The 22,085-nt window shown below is 32.4% G+C and overlaps 1 protein-coding gene across 2 annotated transcripts in view; it reads right to left on the bottom strand.

Moving 5' to 3' along the window:
- Positions 1-1,589: 1,589 nt before the first annotated feature.
- The window catches only part of LOC115889764 (putative ferric-chelate reductase 1 homolog), a 76,473-nt gene continuing 55,977 nt past the window's right edge, over positions 1,590-22,085 (bottom strand). For both annotated transcript variants that reach the window (XM_030909836.1, XM_030909837.1), the window contains exons 3-11: positions 21,277-21,438; positions 11,507-11,762; positions 8,037-8,240; positions 7,679-7,835; positions 6,870-7,096; positions 6,356-6,599; positions 3,941-4,053; positions 3,751-3,867; positions 1,590-3,690 (exon numbers count right to left, since the gene is read on the bottom strand). In XM_030909836.1, the coding sequence (XP_030765696.1) occupies positions 3,547-3,690; positions 3,751-3,867; positions 3,941-4,053; positions 6,356-6,599; positions 6,870-7,096; positions 7,679-7,835; positions 8,037-8,240; positions 11,507-11,762; positions 21,277-21,438 (1,624 nt within the window). In that variant the 3' untranslated portion in view covers positions 1,590-3,546. The remainder of the gene's footprint in view (positions 3,691-3,750; positions 3,868-3,940; positions 4,054-6,355; positions 6,600-6,869; positions 7,097-7,678; positions 7,836-8,036; positions 8,241-11,506; positions 11,763-21,276; positions 21,439-22,085) is intronic.

The following is a 22,085-nucleotide window of genomic DNA, read 5'->3' as shown; positions in this document are numbered from 1 at the left end:
GATTTTTTTAAATGGAACACCCTGTATATTATTGCATTTTTGGAGTCCTTTCAGATCACTTTACATAACCCTAAGATACGAATAAATATATTTCGATAGTTTCAGAGATATTAAAAAATAAATCAAAAATATATATTTTTCAACCCTTCTTAAAAAAATTATTAAAAATACAAGAACTGTTCTGAAATCAAAACTATATTAGGTATTTACTTTAGATGGTCTGTACTTGTTTTGCTATAAATATGAAAATCGTAAATCATACGGAATGTTCAAAATTCTACGCCAAACTTTCTAAAATATAAAATATTTTTTCTTCGTTTTTTTAAATAGAACACCCTGTATATTATTTTTTCAATAGACGGAGAATTAAAAAGTGACCATTTTTTGTATTTAAAGTATTTCAAAATTTTTAACGGTTTCGCAGATATTTGCGGTTTTATATTTCATGGCATTTTCTACAGCAAATTTTTATCAAAGCCACCCAATGATTTTTCTCTCGTACTTTACCATTGAAAGCGCCATATGAAATAATACTGCGTGTATCTGCAAAACCGTTAAAAATTGTGAAATACTCTAAATAAAAAAAATGTTTATTTTTTAACTCTCCATCTAATAAAAATATAATATACAGAGTGTTCCGTTTAAAAAAACAAAGTAAAAATATTTTATATTTTAGAAAGTTTGGCGTAGAATATTGAACATCCTGTATGATTTACGATTACCATATTTATGGCAAAGTAAGAACAGACCATCTAAAGTAAATACCTAATACAGTTTTCATTTCAGAACAGTTCTTGTATTTTTAATAATTTTTTTAAGAAAAGCTGAAAAATATATATTTTTGATTTATTTTTTAATATCTCTGAAACTAATCGAAATATATTTATTCATATCTTAGGATTATGTAAAGTGATCTGAAGGGAATCCAAAAATGCAATAATATACAGGGTGTTCCATTTTAAAAAAATCATCCAGGTTCACTCACAGTTTTTTGAGCCACCCTTTAGAAGTTAAAATATTTTCCTGAAATACATCCTAATACATACTTTAGGTTTGCACTTAAACAAAATTCTCAAGTTTTTTATTCTATGAGCTACAGATGCCCGACGCACTATTGCCGGACCCTGTATGTACTATTGGAATGAAGATAATATATCTAAGCTAAATATAATCTATTACATCTGCAGTAAAATGAGTAACTAATAGTGAAAAATAAGGTTCCAATCCTAGATGTAACATTTTCCATAAACGCCTACTTGTGCGGTTTGAACTTTTGATGCAAAATCCGGCAATACCGCATAGAAGAAATGTATCAACCCAACTTTTACCTCTTTTTAATACAATTAATTTTCCATTAAGCTGCCTGCATCACTATCTTACACGTTAAAAACCAGACCACACTTCTAAAATGACCAAATCGGTATATCTAGTTATTTACCGTCATTTATGTTATTTTGGGAACTCTTTTTTGCCCTCCCGGAATTTAGCTACAAAATATGGCAATCCTACTATGTACTAGAACTGGATTCTTGCTATTACAAATTCTATTTATCGCATAATAAATTGTGGAAATTATAACACAAATCCAGTAATATTAAAATAATATATATTTACATAAAATTTTACTACATTTAATACAGGTCTGTTTTTGCGATATAAACACATTAATAAATTATTTGTATATACTTAAGTATCAAAATCATATCAAATACTGTCGGCTGTAAAAAATCAATCCTTCAAGTACCTACATCTCATATTTTATACCTAATTTTAGTTCACCTATGCAACTAACAATTATTGTAACAAACATGTTATTAATAAAGTAGTTATAAAACTATTCACGTACTTCATACTTCACATTTAAAACAACTGGTTTTGTTCCGCACTTACATTCAAACTCTTACATTTTTATATTATACGTATAATATATAATGGACAACAGGTATGTACTGTTTTATTTGTATAACTCTAGTTAGACACAGAATAAAAATCCAAAAATAAATGATAATCTTAGTAAGATAATTTGCTTAAAAATAAATGAATTATAAGACTATCAGTCGTTAATGAATTCTAAAAATATAGAAAAATATTTATATTACTGAACTTTAGTCATGCTGTATAAAAAATAATTTCAAAATGTTCATCTCAAAGCGTATTGCACATTAATATGTTTTAGTTTGTATCACTTTAAAAAACATAAAGTTAATTGAACCGTTACATCGAGAAAAAGAGAAGGCCTAGGGTATTACCACAGCGTTTTCATTAGACAGCCAGACGACTTTAGACACAGCTAATTTTTACACTCGCTCTTCTAGTACGCATGCAGGCAATCAGAGCACCAGTGTCTTTACTTTTTATAAACGGAGCTTCAATAAAGCTCAGAATCCCGCTTGGTACGTAACATAAAATAAGTGAATATCTAGGAATACGCTGTGGTATTACTATGTGTGACGTCATCAAAAGAAGGTGATGGACGGAAATCTCAATAAGCGGAATCAGAATATTTAAAAAAATAAACAATAAAACCGTGTTCCCGTAATATATCTATACGCCATAGATATTTAGTATAGACATACGAAATATTCAAGATTATAAATATACAGATTATAAACTTATCGTCAAAAGCATTGTTTTTCGTGGTTCCAATTTTCGGAGTCGCGCACTAGTTACGTTATTAATTTGCGCATAAGCACGCCCACTTATGGCCTCTAAAATTGTGCACAGCGCCTGCCCGGCCTTGTGACCGGCCCAGTTATTACGCTGTTTAAACGGGAGTTTATTTTTGCGCACAAGAAAATTTACTTGTTAATTATCAAGAAATAGGGACAAGATTTTTATCTGTATACTTATAGGATACCTAATCTCTGATATAATGTTTTATAATCAGGCGAATTAAGGATAATACCGTGATAAAAATAACGGCATCCAGTTGACTTGGAAATGACGATCGATAAAATTTTCCATATAATTTTACATATAAAATGACAGCAATTTTCATTTCATAGCCATCGCTGACGCCGTTTTTTTTTCGATTATATTGTATTATAGTACATAGTAAGTAGAATAGAGATAATTTTTATACATTTTTAGTACTTCTCATCACAGTTAATAAAAATTAAAAAATAATTATTTTTATTACCACTTTAAAGAATCCAGTAAATAGCAACCATGCCTAGTATTTATTAATAAGAAAAATGTATTAAATTCATCAACATTTTCTAACTTAGGATAACATAATAACTTCTTAAAAAATCCAGCTATATTTGTCCCATCAAAATCATCTAGATTAATAGCCACAAATCGTTTTTTTGTTAAGTTATAATTGCTTTATATCCCGCTAACACTAACTAGACTTCATGCACATCTACTCTTGAATAAGATATAATATATTTAATGACAAAAAATCACTTAGAAATCAGGCACATTGTCATTCAAAACTAAACGCCTTCGTTCGATGACGTCAGATTCTTACGTCAGAGATATTAGGCCTTCTGCTAAGACGGTAATAGTTGAACTTTTAAATAGTTTAATTTGTTAAATTCCTCATTAGTTTCTGTTCGTCACGGACGATTTTAAGTTGGACCACGCTTCCTCAATTGGAGCCAAAGCTGTTATGACTATAAGAGCTATCACAATTATTAAAACTATCACTATATAAATCGCTAAGATGAATTTTCTGAACGTTGAAAACTGAAAAAGAAACCGTTATTAGATATATTTTTTTTAATAATTAAAAAGTAATAATATTACCGGAGCATCTGGGTTTCTGTCAGTATATGCTGACGTTCTACCAGATCCGCCTAAATCTTTCATTGGAAATGATGTTATTCGATTTTCTCCAGATCTCTCAGCAACACAGTTCATTACCTAAAGAAAAAAATATTTATTTTAAACTATATGATAAAATTTTAACTAAAACGCTAAATAACAAATGACTTACCGATAATACTAAATGGCTAATAACATGAATTACAACATATGCTACTAATATCCAGTCTACAAATTCTGGCAGTTCTGCTTTGGTCAGTTTGACAGCAAAGAAGAGCGTTACAACTAAAAAAAAAAGAAAGTAAAGACAAATATTAAATTATTCTCTCATACTATTTCCGAAGTCAATTGAAAGTACTGGGTTTCTTAAGGCGCGATTCTCACTATAACCGTTCATTGAAGAATAGCGGATAAAGAATACTGTACCGTAGTTCAACTTTCAGTCGACAGAGTGGGTTGCCGGAGACAGTGGTGCCAAAACTACGGGTTAATCCGTAGATTTACGGATTTTGGGTACAGTGCGTTAATAATAAGGATTTTCTATCATTAAACAATTTAATATAATATTATGTGATTAAACAAATAAACAAAGAACGACGTCAGAGTTGGCTTAGAAATGAAGATCACTGTTATTTCATATTATCTAAATTATTATGGTAAATCTCAATAGTCGTCATTTCCAAGCCAACTAAACGATTTTTTTCGATCATACGAAATATTCAGTACCTATAAAAGAATGTTTATAGGTAGTAGTATTTATAGTAGTAAGAATCGCGCATAAATTCGTTTGTCCAGACGATACCGACAATGGCAATACCAACAAAGACAGTGGCTAAATTAAGGTGTCAGTCTATTTCAATTGGCTTCAGAAAAACTATACCAATCTATTTAAAAATATTAAAATCAAGCTCTATAGTTAATTTTTAACCTAATATAGTTTACGCCAGTTAAAGTTCGATAACTAATTTTAAAAAAACACTTTTTCTAGTGAATTCTAGCATTAAATTTATTCTGCTGTTTGACTAGTAGTCTACTATCTTCTAGCAGCTGCCTGTAACTTACTATTCAGAAATTAGGAGCAATATTTATATCCAGGCATTTCAAAGGAATAAAATTTGTATTAAAATTAAAAAACTAGAGAATCAAGAAAGAAATGATTAAAACCAAAGGGGTGAAAACATCATTCGTGAACTGTCGACTGATCAATTGAGTCAGTGAACTGAGTCAATTACCCGGTAGCGACTATAATTAATTAATTATTAAGCGACGAATATAATTTTTGAGGTTAAGTACAGTTCGTCTGCTGGATCTGTGTCTATCAAAGGAATGCGGACAAAAAATATTTAAATAAACAGCAATATATTTTATACGTCGACTTGACGAGTACGTCACCGCAAATCGCTCCGCGCAGTCATTTTATTGGCTACTTGCAAATTTGTCGAATTTTTATTGATGGGATGCGTCGTCTAATTTTTTACGAAAAACATCGAGAGAATATCGTTTCCCCTCTCACGGATACCCCGTAGCCACAGAACGGACAGACGTACTGTATAAAGGCAAATATTTTAATTTTGGTTGTTTTATTTTGTTAATGTTTTCCTGTAATTTTAAGGTGAGTGGATCAGTTTAAATATGGAGGTGATTCAATGTTCTTAGAAGTTTTGTTTGTTAATTTCCACCTGTTGTACAATATAAAGATTTTTACTGACAACCTTTAGTAAAGGTTGCTCTCACTAGCGACTGCTAACAATTATAATTATCTACTAGTAAATGTAGATATTTTTTTAAAGTAGAAAATTCACTGGTCCATTGAGTAATTGTTAGCATTTTCTAGTAATTGTTAACACTTACTGAATTTCAGACTTTCACTATAACATACCATACGATCAAAAAAAAAACGGCGTCAAAGATGGCTGAGGAATGAGAATCGATGATAATTTTGGCGAGGTCAAAAGCCGCTAAACAGATTTTAACCAAATTTGGCACCAAAATACTGTCGCACCCGAGAATCTGGCCATTAGTTTTTGGTGGGGGTGGGGGGTTGGTAAGGGGGTATGGGAGGGGGTTAAAAATTTTAAAAAATCGTCACTCCAAAATTACAGTAGCTAGCGAAACGCAGTTTTCAATTTAAGATTATGAATAATATTTGCAACAAAATTTGTAATAACATCAAAATCAGTCAAAGTCGCAGTTTTTGAGATATTCCGTGTTTCCGTAGTCCGTTTTTGAGAAAATCCGTGTGGAGAACTCCAAACTCCCATCGGACACGACCCCAGGTGGCGGATAGGGGAAATAACCGCGGACCAAAATTGGAAAAATTCCTTTACATTGAAATTAAAAGAACTGCCTACCGACTTTTTTAAATGGAATTCGAGAAACTATGTTTTTTTGGAAATAAACTTGTATGTTTGGAAACATTCTATCTTTTTTTAATATTTCTATAATTAGTGTTAATTTTCTTTGTGAAGTTTTATGTCAATTTTTAGTAAATGAGGTCTAGAGATTGACCTCGCAAAAATTATCATCGATTGTCATTCTCCAGCCGCCTTTAGCACCGTTTTTTTATTATACGGTATTATCAACTTACTTGCAACGATATGGGCTGCATTGCCAATACCCCAATGTAACCAATTGAAGATAGCTCTCTTTGGTGTACCAGGATGCGGCCTGAAGTAGGCTCCAATTGGTTGTATAAAGCACAATATTGTGGTAACCGTTCCTAATATGGCATGAGGTTTATTTTCACCCGACCATGCTTTGAGCTCGACAAATATCAGGACAAAAGCCACTATTGTCAGCGCCCAAGTGAGTACCATAAAGGTTCTATGCCACTAAAAACAACATAAACATTTTAATAATAATTTATAAAAAAAATAAATAACAAATTTTAATAACTATTCACAAATAATATGATACTCCATACTAAACGCAATAAAGATATATGTTAGGCTAAAGTTTTTATTCTTTATTTATTTATTTTTTACGGTTATTTTCACAAGAATAAAAGTAAAATATATTAAAAATTATTCTTATTAGTTTTATATTAAAATTATTATTTACATTTACAACAAAAAAATGATACATTGCTTTATAATACTTACTGCAAACCACATATCCTTTCCAAACATTTGGTGTCCAACCCAGGTCTGTCTATAATATCGGGCCAACAAAATTCCGATTGAAGCTGTTCCTAACCAGGCTGCTAACATGAAACATCCGTGTAAACGAATCAACAATTTTGATTTGGCAGCTAACGCCGAAACGTCAGCTAACGCTTGAGGCTCAGCACTAGCTAGATAAACGATGTCGTGGAATGAGACGGAATTAGCTAAAATTAAATATAGAAAATTATAAAGAAAATAAATCATGCAGAAATGAATTACAACGTGTTATTACAGATTAATTCAAGAGCTTTAAATATTTTTTCGATATATTTTTTCAGAAGTAACAGGCACAAAAGTATTTGAATCATCCAACATTTAGATATTTCTAATATTTGAACAAACATTTAGTAAGCAAGAGCTTTTGGAAAACAAAAGGTAAAAACACCTTATGTACCTATGTAATACTAAATTAAAAAAAATAAATAGATATTGCTCTGTAGGAATGTTAAATAGAAGATGTTTATTAAAGTTATTGCAATAACCACAAAACATATGTAATTATGTTAATAAAGATTTAATTTTTGCATTTATACACTCAGAGGCAAAAAAACGCAACAGAAAAATTTTTCAAGTTTAAAATATTATATTTTTTTTTACTTTTAGCCCTATTTTCACGAATTTTCTAGCAAACTGTATATAAATCTATCAACTTCAATTCACAAACTCAGTTTTTTATAAACTTTTTTTTGGCTTAAAATTATTTTTTGGCTTAATTAGTATTTAAAGTGTATTATCTGGTGTCTTACGTTTTACACTACTTCCAGCTGCAATTAGTAAATTGTATTTTCCACTAACTAAATCATAAAACCTTCCATTAACGTTTGTGGAAACATCTCTTCGCACCTTACAGTATATCGTACCATCTACCAAACTGCTGTTTAATAGTTGAATTCCAAGTTGTGGCTGTAACAAGAAATAAGAAGTGTCTAATATTAAGTGATCGTTAAAAAATAACAATCGGGTACAACCCACCAAATTCACAAATTTAAAGAATTAATTTTGAGGAACCGAAGCTATTAAAAACGAACAATAATTTTTAGAATTAATTCGAAATAGAAACTTCACAACAATATTGTCCCTGATTCAAATAGAAAACTAACTTACATTAGCTAATCTGGGCGCACCATAATTTGGAGCGGTAGTGTAAGACATATATGCGGCTACACCATTTCCTCTCTTCACACATTCGATGACTGAGTCGTCGCCCATTTTGTCGTCGTCAGATAAACCGACTCCAACCCAGGCTGCATTACTGTCCGCCTTCAATTCAAAGTCATATCTATCACCAGTAACTATCACTCCAACCACCTGAAAATAACAGGAAGCAAAACTGTACCTACTACATTAAAGTTACTAGTCAAATTATGAAATACCATAATTTTTCAATAGAAAGTACCTTATAATAATATAATTTTTATAATATATATAAACTAATTATTCTAGACCTAGACCATAGAAGAGACAGTCAGACAGCACATAAGATCTCATGAGCGCAAAGGTATAGTCAAGACTCCTCCGCAAATGCCTAGATATAGAATGTATATGAAGTAGGTTAATCACCGCGACCTTACAGATCTATTGTGTCTTAAGTCCCCATCTTGAGTTATAACTGATCATACGGTCTCAAAGCTTTAACAACAGCAGGAAAGCAGAACTGTTCTGATCCAGTTAGCGTCCTTTTCTGACTAGATCGTTTGCTTTTTCATTGCCTTCTTACTTACTTACTGCCATTACTCGCTGCCGAGTATTTGACACGCATCTGAAGAGGGTTACGCAAGGTGTTTTTTTCATGACCTTTCTGTGACTGAAAAGCCCGATACGTGATGTTATTTCTCTTCCGCACTCCGGACATTCAAAAATCTCATTACTTTGTTGCCTCTTTACTTTTTGGTTGTCGTTGTTAACTTAGTTTAGAATTGTTCTCCATTGCGTTCTATTGTGCGTTACTTCCTCCCACTAATTCTGAATGCTTATCACCTTTAAGTTTTCATGGAAAACATCCTTGTATCTTTTGAGTTGTCCACCCGGTTTCCTCTTACCATCTACAAGCTTACCGTAAAGAAGAGGCTTCGGTAGGCGGTTCTTTTGCATCCTGCATACGAGGCCGCCCATCTTAGGATTTAGTAATAATGACTTCAGCGCTCTCGCAGCTAGCTTTTTCAAGGACTGATAAATTTGAGACATGGTGGTACCATTTGATTCTTAACAGTTGCCTAAGATGTCTCTGTTGCAACTTGTTTAATGCGTTCATGTGCCGGCGGTACGGCACACAGGTTTCTCTTCCATATAACATGGTGAGGATTATTATTACTCGGTAAACTGCAAGTTTCGTTTTTGTGCTCAAGTCGTGATTGTAGAAAACCCTGTCTTTTAATTTCCAGATTGCTCTTGAGGCGCTGCTAATACTGTGCTGAATTTCAGAGTCGATATTTGCCTTTTCCGAAACCAAACTGCCGAAGTAATCGAATCCGCTACATATTCCAGTAGTTCTTCTCCGATTTTTATAGCACAGGATTTTTCGGGGGAGTGCACATGATTTTAGTCGTTAGTTAGTTATCGATATCCAGCTTAAGGCTCAAAGCCACGTATGCCCAGGTATATATGTGTTCAGCATTTCTTGTAACTGCTATAACGTTTTTGCAACTAGAGCGCAATCATCAGCGTATTGAAGTTCTGTGATGAATTTTATACATGTTTTTGCCTTAAGTCTTTTTATGTTGAACAGATCGCCGTCATACCTGTATCTAACACATATTCCTCTTTCCTGCAGTTTGCTGTCCACTGTAATAGAGAGCGCTGCCATGAATATATTGGATAGGAGAGGAGCTAAGACACATCCCTGCCTAACTCCTATATTTGTCAAGGAGGGATCGCTCAGTAATCTATGATGTGACTATAAGAAATTTGTTGGGTACTCCGAACTTTTGCATAAAAGCCCAAAGTGCATCTCTGTTTACAGTGTCAAAAACTTTTGACCATTCTTTAGTGGGCTGACACCTACAGTAGGAGGACTTTATTTTTTTGCCTAATTTAATTCAGCTTCCTTAGGCATTCTTTGACCCACATGGAATTGATAGTTACTAAGTTGATCGCTTTTAATGCTGCTTGACAATCGGATAAGATGACTATTTCTTGTTTCTAATAGTTCCTATCTCAGATAAGTTGTATGCATCTTTTGATAGCGTAGATTTCTGCCCGAAGGAAGCTGAAGTAGGTGCCCATTGGTTCGGAGTATTTAATTTTTAGCACCAATACTCATATCCCGGTTCCTGCTTTGGTTTTGGGAGCATCAAAATCAATTAAAAAAAGAACACTATTATTATATACTTTCAATTTAAAGAGAGCAATATTTTGCCATTCTTTAACTCTGAGTGGACTCAACTATACAGGGTCGCAGTTATGTATGGAAAGGGTCGATTTTTAGATAAAATATAGGAGGTACCGCAAAAAGTTAAATATAAAATTTATAGGATTTATAAATTTATTTTATTATAGCGGGTAATAAATTTAAATATACAGGGTCGGTCCTAAAATCGTGGCAAATCAAAGTTTCATTCTTTTAAATAGAACCCCCTGTATATTATTGCATATTTTGGTTCTTCCTTCAATTCTAAGCAAAGATCGAAATAGACACAATGTACCTCAAACCAACCGTTTCCAAGTTATTGACTTTTGAAAATATCACTTAAATAGTTAGATTTAATTAGTTTCGATATGTTCAGTTTCATTTAACGATGCCATTCTGCCGAACCTGTGATACTTAATAATATTTGACATTAATTCTCGAGTTAGCATTGTAACGAATATATACATTATACATTTATTTGTTATTTTATATATATTATTTATACATTATAGATGTATAAAATAAGAGTATATCAAGTCTGGAAATTACAAAAGTTTCGTTTAACATTTCAATTCTTCAGTGTATGTACATTGTGTATTACGATTATTGCTTAAAATTGAAGAAAGAATTGAAATATGCAATAATATACAGGAGGTTTCATTTAAAAAAAAATAAAGTTTGATGTGACACAACTTTATGACAGACCCTGTATACTTAAATTTACTAGTAGCTAATAGGAATTTAAAAACCCATTACAACAGTATCACAGTTTCGGCAGAATGGCATCATTAAATCAAACCAAACACATCGAAATTAATTAAATCGAATTGTTTAAGGATATTTTCAAAAGTCGATAACTCGGAAATGGTTAGTTTGAAGTACATTGTGTGTATTTCGATTTTTGCTTAGAATTGAAGGAAGAATTGAAATATGTAATAATACATGGGGGTTCTATTTAAAAAAATGAAACTTTGATGTGCCACGACTTTACAAACGACCCTGTATACTTATATTTATTACTCGCAAATAGATATTTAAAAATCGTATAACTTTTGTATTTAACTTTTTGCGGTACCTCCTATATTTTACCTAATAATCGACCGTTTCCATACATAAAAGCGACCCAGTATACTTAAATCAATTTTATTATTTATTAAATTTGCTACATCAATGCTGTCTCTCAAAAATTGGAATAAATATCACAGCAAAAAAACTCCACTATACTTACTGCCTTACAGCTCTTCGAACTAACGCAATCAGCTGGAGCCCCAAAACACAATTTGTTCACAGCACATCCATCATAAAATGGATCGAATTCAGTCGAACTCTGTTTCGGTTGGTATGGCACAAAATTCGGAGGTGTTCTGGAACTGGGTTCGGTAGGAAAATTGAAGGTAGGATCATTTGCACCTCTTTTGGTAATAGGCACAAGGTTGGACTCGATTCCGACCCAAAAAGTATCGTAGGCTTGTGCTATGGTAGCGCTGAAACAAGAAGCAAAAGATAATTAAAAAATGAATTAACTATTACGTAAAGTTTGTGCTATTTAGATTCAAAAATAAAGAATTACCTTAAAAGAATTAAAAATGTTTGTAGGGAACGTTTTCTTTGTGCTTATACATGCTCATTTGTGCTCATACCTGCTATTATACTATGGCACAAATTACCTATAACAGATGCGAAAGAACACCGAATTACGCGTTCAGGTTTCTGTGACCTTCAGAAAGAGTTCATAGACAATCCGCATCAATGTATAGTTTGGGTTATTATTTGTTTGGGTGAAAATAATCTGCACCAATATGTTATCGAGGCATACAAAAAGGTCCACAGACTTCGAGACATACGAAAAATCAAGTCCATTTAGCGTGTGTCGCAATTTTCACACCTTAAAAAATTAGTTTTTTATAGCTATAGCAACTGCAGCGACTATGAAAAAAGCTGTGTGATTTAATAAGGGCACCTGTAATTCATTTGAGAATGTTATAAATCGCTAAAAGAGGTTTCGAATCTCTTGGATTTCTATTAATATTAAATAAATTTTATTAAAAATTGAACTAAAATTGTTAGTATCATTAAAAACAATTCAAATTCAAAAATTGTATCAGTCAAATTCCCTCATTTAAGGTGAATATTAAAGTAAATATAAATACAGCTCATTCTAAGCTCTACTTGGCTCTACTTATCTTTAAGAAAAATTTAAATCATTGTTGCAATTGGGCCTTAATGCCATTTCGAATGAACAATAGTATTAATAATGTACATTATAATAATAATAAATTTTATATCATAGTGTGTATTAAAACTACTAAAACACTTTTAAATTGGTATTATATTAACAACTTTTGTTTTTTAATCCAAAAAAAGTTACCAATTTTCTCAATCAAAATATTTGTGGTCCTGAAAAGGACCTTCGTTTTCCATGTTCGTCAAGGTAGGTAATGGGTAAACGGTAAAAAACAGGATAATGAAATTTAAAAAGTACAAAAATTGTTCAAAAGTGCCTCCCTCTTGCATTAAACAATAACCCAAACGATCATAAATCCCTCCTCGCATTGGATAACATATCAGGGGTGACAGTGTCAAAGGCATTAAATATTTTCTGCCTTAACTGCTCCAAGTTTTGAATTTCTTCATGGCCGTAAATTTTAGATTTTATGTACCCTCATAAAAAGAAATCATTCACCGAGAAGTCAGGTGAAATTAAACGTCAGTCTAAACAAAACTGTCATTTTTGAAAACTTGTCAAAATTTGGACACACGCTAAATGGACTTGATTTTCCTATGTCTCAAAGTCTGTGGACTTTTCTGTATAATCTCACAGTAATTTAATAGATTGCTCGTCATATTATATCAACTCGTAGGAGATTAGGAAAAAAAAGATATTTATAGTATAAAAAATTAATTTATTTAACAAAATTTAATTAAAGATGTGACAAAATAGTTACATTTCTATTGGTTCTATCGGACTTTTTTCGACTATATAAATCTTTATTTTTTGTAAACTTTAATGCATAAAATATTTTCAATCTAAAAAATAATTTAATGATGTAAATAAGAGGAAATTTCTCACATGGATGGTCAAATTCTATAGTTTTCATTATATCAAACAGCCCAAATTTCAAAAGTTAGTTTTGAGTCGATATTTCCGTATGTAAGAAGAGTACCTACAATACGTTTATAATGTACTGAACAAAGAGAGAAAAGTAAAAACTTTGCCAAACGTATAAAATAAACCGAGAAACTGTGCACATTGCTAAGAGACATCTTATAATTCCATTTCAGATGCTCAGAAACATATCTAATGATTTTATTTAGTTATCTTTTCGAAAAAAAAAGTCTTTTAAAAATAAGCGGTTTGCGATCGTGATTTTACTTTACTTGATAAAGAAAGGCGTGCCGGAAAAATGTGACAACGCCGCAACAGCACACCGTCGCATTACTCTCACTCCGACTTAATAAGATCCCTATGGGATTTACTTCCACACATGTAAATACCGACCCAAAAGTTAGAGTTGCCAGCACGGTATAGGAACGTCCCATCATCACGAATTTAAACGTTCTCTTCATTACCACACTAGTGGATAGTATAGTAAATATTAATATAATTTACTGGTTGTAACGCCAAGAAGTATACTTATAAGAGACTATTATAAGACTAAGGTTTAAATTATGAACCCAATAAGTTTTTAACTTTGAAATTGTATTTGAAAAACTTTTTTGTCCATAACTATTTTCAACAACCAATTAAATGGCACACTACAAAAAATGCCAATAAAGTAAATCAAGCAAAAACAACATAGTTTATTAAAATAGGCGGAAAAATGCAAGTTATTATAGATTCAACCTTGATACCGTGAAGCAAATGACCACACTTGATTGCAGCATTTTATATTAGTAATAAGAAGTGTTACGCATCAATAATGGCGATGTAAAATGCAAGTCACATTTATTAAAACAACTGTGACATCTATTTATAACTCTCTATGTTATACGTATAGTTATAGGTAGCTTAACTATTTGATATTTTTTTATATTTTCTTTTCTTTACAGATTCTTTCTTCGGTTCATTTTCTATTTCTTTTACTTCATTAAAGTCTTAAGTCAGCTTTCGAAAAATTACTTAAAATCTAATGACTTAAGTCATTAAAATGATTTAAATAAAAAAAATACTAATTTTTGTGTCAGTTTGCAGCTCTGTTTCATACAAATACGGGGTGCGTCTCAAAAGTGGCTCACCCCCTTTGGTATGTTAGTATATGACATAAATTAAGGATTGATTGACGTATTCAATAATTGTTTTCAATCACTTCCTGTTTTACCGGAAATGACTACAACTTTTGATTTTTAAATGAGACCTTCGGTATTTTGTTACTTTATTCGATAGAAAATGACACTTCGAATAGAATGACATCATATGTCAACTTTTGACATTTTTGCTTAAAACAAAATTGTATTTTAAATTTCAATCTAGAGTGCCATGGCTGTGTTAAAAACACTAATTTTTAATCAAGGAGCCTTGGAAAAATAGATTGGATCGTCTAATGTTTTTAGTGACTTGTCCTGGCCGGTTAAAACATGCCCAAATCGTTTTTTTAATAATATCTAAATTTTCTCAAATGGAACGAGGGTGGCTCACTAGCATATTAGGAAAAAAAAAATTACGAATAATTTGATATCAGGGCAACGGCCCAGCTACGTCGAAACACCGGTTCCCATTAAAACACCGAAGTTAAGCGACGTAAGGCGATACTAGTGGATGGACGGATGACCGGTTCGAAAATCTGTATCGTGCCGTTGTCCAATAAAGGCAAAAGTGTAAAATCTATTGACACACACTGCTCATTAACGCCGGTTCGAGGCCGGATGAGATCGGATATCTCGTGAGTAAGAGTTGATTTAGACACTTGTCAAGTCGGTAGGCCATTGACCATGATATGACGCCGTTCGGAGGACCGCGGTTCGGATTCCACGTAAACAAAGTAGGCCCCGTCCAGTTAGCCCTGGCAGCAAAAAGGAGAAGTTAACTGAAATCTTTACATTTTACTTTAATTTGATATCACACACTTGGTATTTCGAGTCAAATTCCGTTATGAATCGCATATTGCAATATCAAATAAACCATATCCGAAAATGTCAAAAGTTGACATATGATATGTCATTCTATTCAGAGTGTCATTTTCTATTGAATAAAGTAACAAAATACGGAGGGTGTCATTTAAAAATCAAATGTTGTAGTCATTTCCAGTAAAACAGAAAGTGACCAAAAACAACTGAATACGTCAAAAACAACTGAATACATCAATCTTAATTTATGTCATATGCCATACATACTGCCATTGCTCGCTGACGAGTATTTGACACGCATCAGAAGAGAGTCACGCAAAGTTTTTTCTTTCATGAGCTTTTCCGTGACTGAAAAGCCCGATACGTGATGTTGTCTACCGCACTCCGGACATTCAAAAATCTCATTGCTTTGTTGCCTCTTTACTTCTTGGTTGTCGCTGTTAACTGAGTTTAAAATTCTTTTTTAAGTTTTCGTGGAAAATATCCTTGAACCTTTTGAGTTGTCAATCCGGCCTACTCTTAACCGTTTACAAGCTCATCGTATTAGACAAGCAGAGATTTTGGTATGCGGTTTTTCTTGCATTCTACAAACGCGACCAGTCCATCTTAAGCGGGATTTTGTAACCATGACTTCAATACTCTCGCAGTTAGCTTTTTCAAGGACCGATACGTTGGAGACATGATGGAACCATTTGATTCTTAAGAGTTGTCTCAAGTGTCTCTATTGCAACTTGTTTAATGCGTTCATGTGTCGACGGTACGGCACCCAGGTTTCGCTTCCATATAACATGGTGGGGATTATTATTGCTCGGTACACTGCAAGTTTCGTTTTTGTGCTTAAGTCATGATTGTAGAAAACCCTGTCTTTTAATTTCCAGAATGCTCTTGAAGCGCTGCTAATCACGTGCTGAATTTCAGAGTCGATATTGGCCTTTTCCTAAATTGGCCTTTTCCCTGGCCTTCCTTGGCCTTTTCCCTGGCCTTTTCCCTGGCCAAAACAAACTGCCGAGATAATTGAATTCCGCTACATATTCCAATAGTTCTTCTCCGATTTTTATAGCATTGTTGTGATCTTCCGGGGGAGTGCACATGATTTTAGTTTTATCGATGTTCAGCTTAAAGCCCAAAACCTCGTATGCCCACGTATATGTGTTCAACGTTTCTTGTAATTGCTGTAACGGTCCTGCAGCTAGAGCGCAGTCATATACTAACATACGAAATCTCGATTTTTTATCTGAGAAAATAAAAAAGTTATAGGGGTGAGCCACTTTTGGGACGCACCCGGTATACCGTTCCATACGGTTCCATAGAGAGATATTTTCTATTTTGTACCTTAGTTTCAAAATCTGACAAAAAAATCAAAAGACATACAATTTATCTAACCAACTAAAACAGGTTGACACTTCATGACAGGTCAAAGAAGGATATTTTGCAACTACATCACTATTTGTGCTTAAATAAAAGAACACGAAAATAGAATTAAAACTGCAAGTTGAAAAGGATGTCAACAAAAATCCATATTACAACACAAGTAATTCGTCTACAATAAAAGACCCATTAAGAATTCGACGTCACTGGATTTCTTAACTATTCGAGTTTAGGAATGTAGCGTAAAAGTAACCTTGAATTTAACCAGGCGGTAAGATTTACCTTTCACAGAATTAAAATTCGCATCGGAGTTATTCGAGAGAAGCGAGCGCGCACATGTGTAGAATAGAATGTTAAATAACATATTGAGTAATATCTACATAATAAACAAGTTTTTCTTGATAAATTAATAAGGAAATTAAAAGAGTTGTCCAGTATGCAACAAATAGAAAACGATACACAAAAAAATAAATTTCCTTAATTTTTGTTATAAAAAGTGACATTCAATAGGTAAAAGTGATTTTTACATAATACTACCAAGTCACAGATTAACTTACAGATGTGGCACTTATTTCATCTTGCTGATAAACGCCGCCACGACCTCGGACTTTTAATATACTTTACTTTTTTTCTCGCATGCATTGTTGGCCTTTTGTAAAAAATGTGTTCCCAATTGAAATAATACTTAATCTGTGGCTCAGCTTTTTTGAAGCGATTCATCATATGCATGCGCATTGTATTCGGTTCCTTTAAAGGTTGATTCTCACTATACCTTCCGTTTCCATTCCATATCCGTTCCGTATTTTTTGTTGTATTGACGATATACGTACGCTTCCGTTCCATATCAGTTCCATACTTTGTATTGTACAATTTATATCATTACGAAAGTTTTATTTTAAATATTTTTATCTTTTGAAAAAGGTAATAGATTTAATTAAAAGGTGAAAGCATAAATAAATATCAGCAAAATTTTAACAGAGCTGGTACAAATGTAACAACTTGACAACGCTGTTTCCGATACGCTTCAGTCCGTCCGTCAAAAAAATGTATGGAAGGAAAGGATATGGAACGGAAGGGAAACGAAACGGATAGTGTGCATTGTTCTATTCATTTATATGATATAATATTTTATGTAAACGGAAGGGAAACGGAAGGGAGCTGTTATGGAAGGTATAATGAGAATCAAACTTAAACAGGATATTAAAGGGACCAAATACATCCTTGTTTTATTTAGTTTCTCCGTCTTACTGATAAATCTGTGTTAATCTGTCACCAAGTCATATTAAATGTGCTTCCATAATTTTGAACAAAATATTTCGGTGCTATGTTGTGTAAATGAGTTTTTATTTTAATGTTATAACACACAAATTTAAGCGTAAGGAAAAAAACGGAAGAAGAAACTATTACCAGCGAATATATGATTTGTGGTAGCCGTCAGAGAAATAAGCTATATTCGTAGAAAATCTTTTTTATCGTATCATATCGAGTATTGCTGTATTATAGTTCAGGTACTCATGTTTTTTGAACTATATACAAATACCTACTTATAGAAAAAAAATATATACAGGGTGCCCAATATTCCGTGGACATAGAACTACTACGTATTTTTAGAATGAAAATAAGATCATTGGACACAGTTTACCTCTATACAAAAATGCTTCGTTTGTGTTAGAGGGAATCAAACTTTAAAAAAATTAACACATTTTTTAAGATACTTTAAGAACCTTTATTCCGATTTGAATGAAATTTGGGATGCCTGTGTTTTGCTAAGTGCTTTAACATTTGACTTTCACAAAAATAAAAAAAGTACGGGAAGGGTAAAAAGTACCCCAACACCTACATAAATTTTAGTATAAATATTTGCCAACATAAAGGACGACTGATTTTTTTTTTCGTAATATGGTCCTTCTAATATTTACTACATTTTTTACCTCTTAAAAAAACGCCTCTCTAAGCATATTTTTGAGAAAAAAAATTTCAGATTTTTTTTCCAAACAGACCTACAAAATATACATGGAGTTCCAATATTCCGTGGTTATAGAACAACTACATATTTTTTAAATCGAAATAAGTTAATTGTACACAATTTACTTCTATACAAAAGTGCTTCGTTTGTCCCTTTGAGCAGCGTTTCTTAACCTGTCCGCGGACCCCTGGGGGTCCGCTAATATGTATCCCCCTAGAGGTCCGCCGTCTTATCTATGGACATTTGAATTAATAACTAAATATCAGCAAATTCTTTATCAAATTTTTGGATGAATTTAAAAAAGTTTATAAAGAAATATCAGAAGAAACACTGAAAGATTTACTGCTTTTCTTATCCACATACCTTTATGAAAAGGCATTCTCTACTCTTGTATACATCAAAAACAACATCAAAACAGAGACAGATTACAATTAGAATCTGATTTGATATTACAACTCAGTAAAAACATCAACCCGCATATTACTAATTTGGTTGCAAGAAATCAGCACCAACCTTCACATTAATACAGTATTTTTAATTTTTATAAAAACGTAATTTTTTTTGTACTAAAATAATTTGTCCTAAAATTTCTGCGTTTTTTTAATTAGGGGGGTCCTTGAAGTTGTGCTTGATTTTTTAGGGGTCCGCGAACTGAAAAAGGTTATGAAACGCTCTGCCATAGAGGGCCATCAATCAAAAATAAACCCGAACGTTAATTAATATAAAATTTATGAAGCTTATTATCAAATATTATTTGTGATACTAACATAACATTCCATATTTTCACCAACTAGATTATTAACGCATACCAAATTTTATGCGCCTACATAGCTTGGAGCCTCGGAATTTTTTTTTTCTCAAAAACTACCGGAATGTGACGTCCTTCTACAAGATATAAAAATTGTAGTAAATACTAGAAACAACATGTTACTGAGTTGTAAAATATTTCTACTAAAATGCATGTAGGGGTGGGTGTAGTTTTCAGTTTTCCTGTACTTTTTCTTGATTTTTGTGAAAAGCAAATGATGCGCTTAACAAAACATAGGCATCCTAAATTTCATTCAAATAGGAATAACTGTTCTTAAAATATCTTATAAAATGTGTTTATTTTTCTAAAGTTTCATGACCTCTAACGGACAAACGAAGCACTTTTGTATAGAGGTGAATGGTGCTCAATTAACTTATTTTTATTCCAAACATACATAGTAGTTCTATGTCCACGGAATATTGGGACACCCTGTAATTATAGATAAATTACTTATACAAATCATAATTATTTTAACAGTATTTATTATCTTAATTAATAATAATAGAATGTGTAAATTCCCAGCGTTTAACAATTTTATTTTCTATAATTAAATTCAAATTATACACATGATTCTGATTTATTTTCTGAAAAATATAACGATGATGACGCACACAAAATTTCCCAATAATATTTATAACAAGTGTAAAGATCTAACAACGTTCTTCCATAATTTAGAAAGAAATGTTATACCAAATACGCTTGAATTTCGCTAATAAATTGCCTATACCTCACCTGTGCTCTAGTTGCAAAAACGTTACAGCTATTACAAGAAAGGCTGAACACATATACCTGGGCCTTAAGTTGAACATGGATAAAACTAAAATCATGTGCACTCCCGTGGAAGATCACAAAAATGCTATAAAAATCGGAGAAGAACTATTGGAATGTATAGCGGAATTCAATTACCTCGGCAGTTTGGTTTCAGAAAAGACCAATATCGACTCTGAAATTAAGCACAGGATTAGCAGCGCCTTAAGAGCATTCTGGAAATTAAAAGACAAGTTTTTCTACTATCATGACTTGAGTACAAAAACGAGCCTTGCAGTGCACCGAGCAATAATAATCCCCAACATGTTATATGGAAGCGAAACATGGGCACCGGCACACGAACGCATTAAACAAGTTGCAACAGAGACATCTTAGACAACGGTTAAGAATCAAATGATACCATCATGTCTCAAACGTATCGGTCCTTGAAAAAGCTAGCTGCAAAAGCGCTGAAGTCATGATTACTAAATCCCGCTTAAGATGGGCTGGTCATGTATGCCGGATGGAAGAAAACCTCCTACCGAAATCTCTTCTTTACGGTGAGCTTGCAGACGGTAAGAGGAAACCGGGTGGAGAACTCAAAAGGTACAAGAATATTTTAAACAAAAACTTAAAAAGATAAGCATGCAGAATCAGTGGGAGGAAGAAGCGCACAATAGAACGCAATGGAGAGTCAGTTAACAACGACAAAAAAAAAGTAAAGAAGCAACAAAGTAAATGAGATTTTTGATGTCCAGAGTGCGGAAGAGAGATAACATCAAGTATCGGGCTTTTCAGTCAGAGGAAAGTTGACGAAAGAACACGCCTTGCGTAACTATCTTCTGATGCGTGTCAAATACTTATGAGCGAGTAATGGCAGTAAGTAAGTATCTTCAAAATCTTTAATTTTTAATTAATTTGTTGGTGAGTTTATTATTTTACATGGAACAGTTAATGTAGATTTCTAATTGTTCAGTTGTGGTATATCCAAATACATTAAAAGCCATTAATTTTCTAATTTTGATATGCAAAATTATCTACTTACTTGAAAATTACTGGTCCTTCGTATTCCCTAGGTGGAGTCCAAACAACATTAATACTGGACTTATCATTTGGAGAATTGTGAGTAATGGAATCTGCTGGCTCTGCACAATCCAGTGGATGGCCTTCGTTAATTGTGGAAGAGTCAAATTCCCCCAAGATGGCACTAGAAGCACAAAAAAGTTTGATAATAAATAAATAAAAAATATGTTGGATATTAATTAACAAAACTCTTGGATTATATTAACATTAAGGGCAATTTCATTGATAAAGTTCCTATGTTGAAAATGTAAAGTTTTTCACATAATATTTAACAATTTCATGTTTTAAATCAAAAACTGTATATTTTTTCGCTCAGTGGATTAATCATAAAATTTCTATTCTAAAAATACCATATATTATAATCTATGCCGAGTGGTTTCTGAAATATAACCATTATTAAAATAATTTTTGTAAGAAATTGAAGCTCTCCTAAGTTAATACCGGGTGCGTCTCAAAACTGGCTCATCCCTATAATATTTTTTCAGATAAAAAAACGAGATTGTAGTATATTATATGACATAAATTAAGATTGCTTGACGTATTCAATTGGTCACTTCCTGTTTCACCGAAAATGACTACAACTTTTGATTTTTAAATGACACCCTCGATATTTTTTTTACTTTATACAATAGAAAATCACATTCTGAATAGAATGACATATCTTATGTCAACTTTTGACATTCTCGCTTAATAAAAAATTGTATTTTAAATTTCAATCTAGAGTGCCATGAACAAAAACACTAATTAATCAAGAAGCCTTGGAAAAATAGA

The sequence above is a fragment of the Sitophilus oryzae genome, unplaced genomic scaffold (assembly GCF_002938485.1).
Source record: "Sitophilus oryzae breed Bouriz unplaced genomic scaffold, Soryzae_2.0 scaffold_847_pilon_pilon, whole genome shotgun sequence".
In the NCBI taxonomy this organism is placed as follows: Eukaryota; Metazoa; Arthropoda; class Insecta; order Coleoptera; family Curculionidae; genus Sitophilus; species Sitophilus oryzae.
This window is presented reverse-complemented; position numbering and strand designations above follow the sequence as displayed.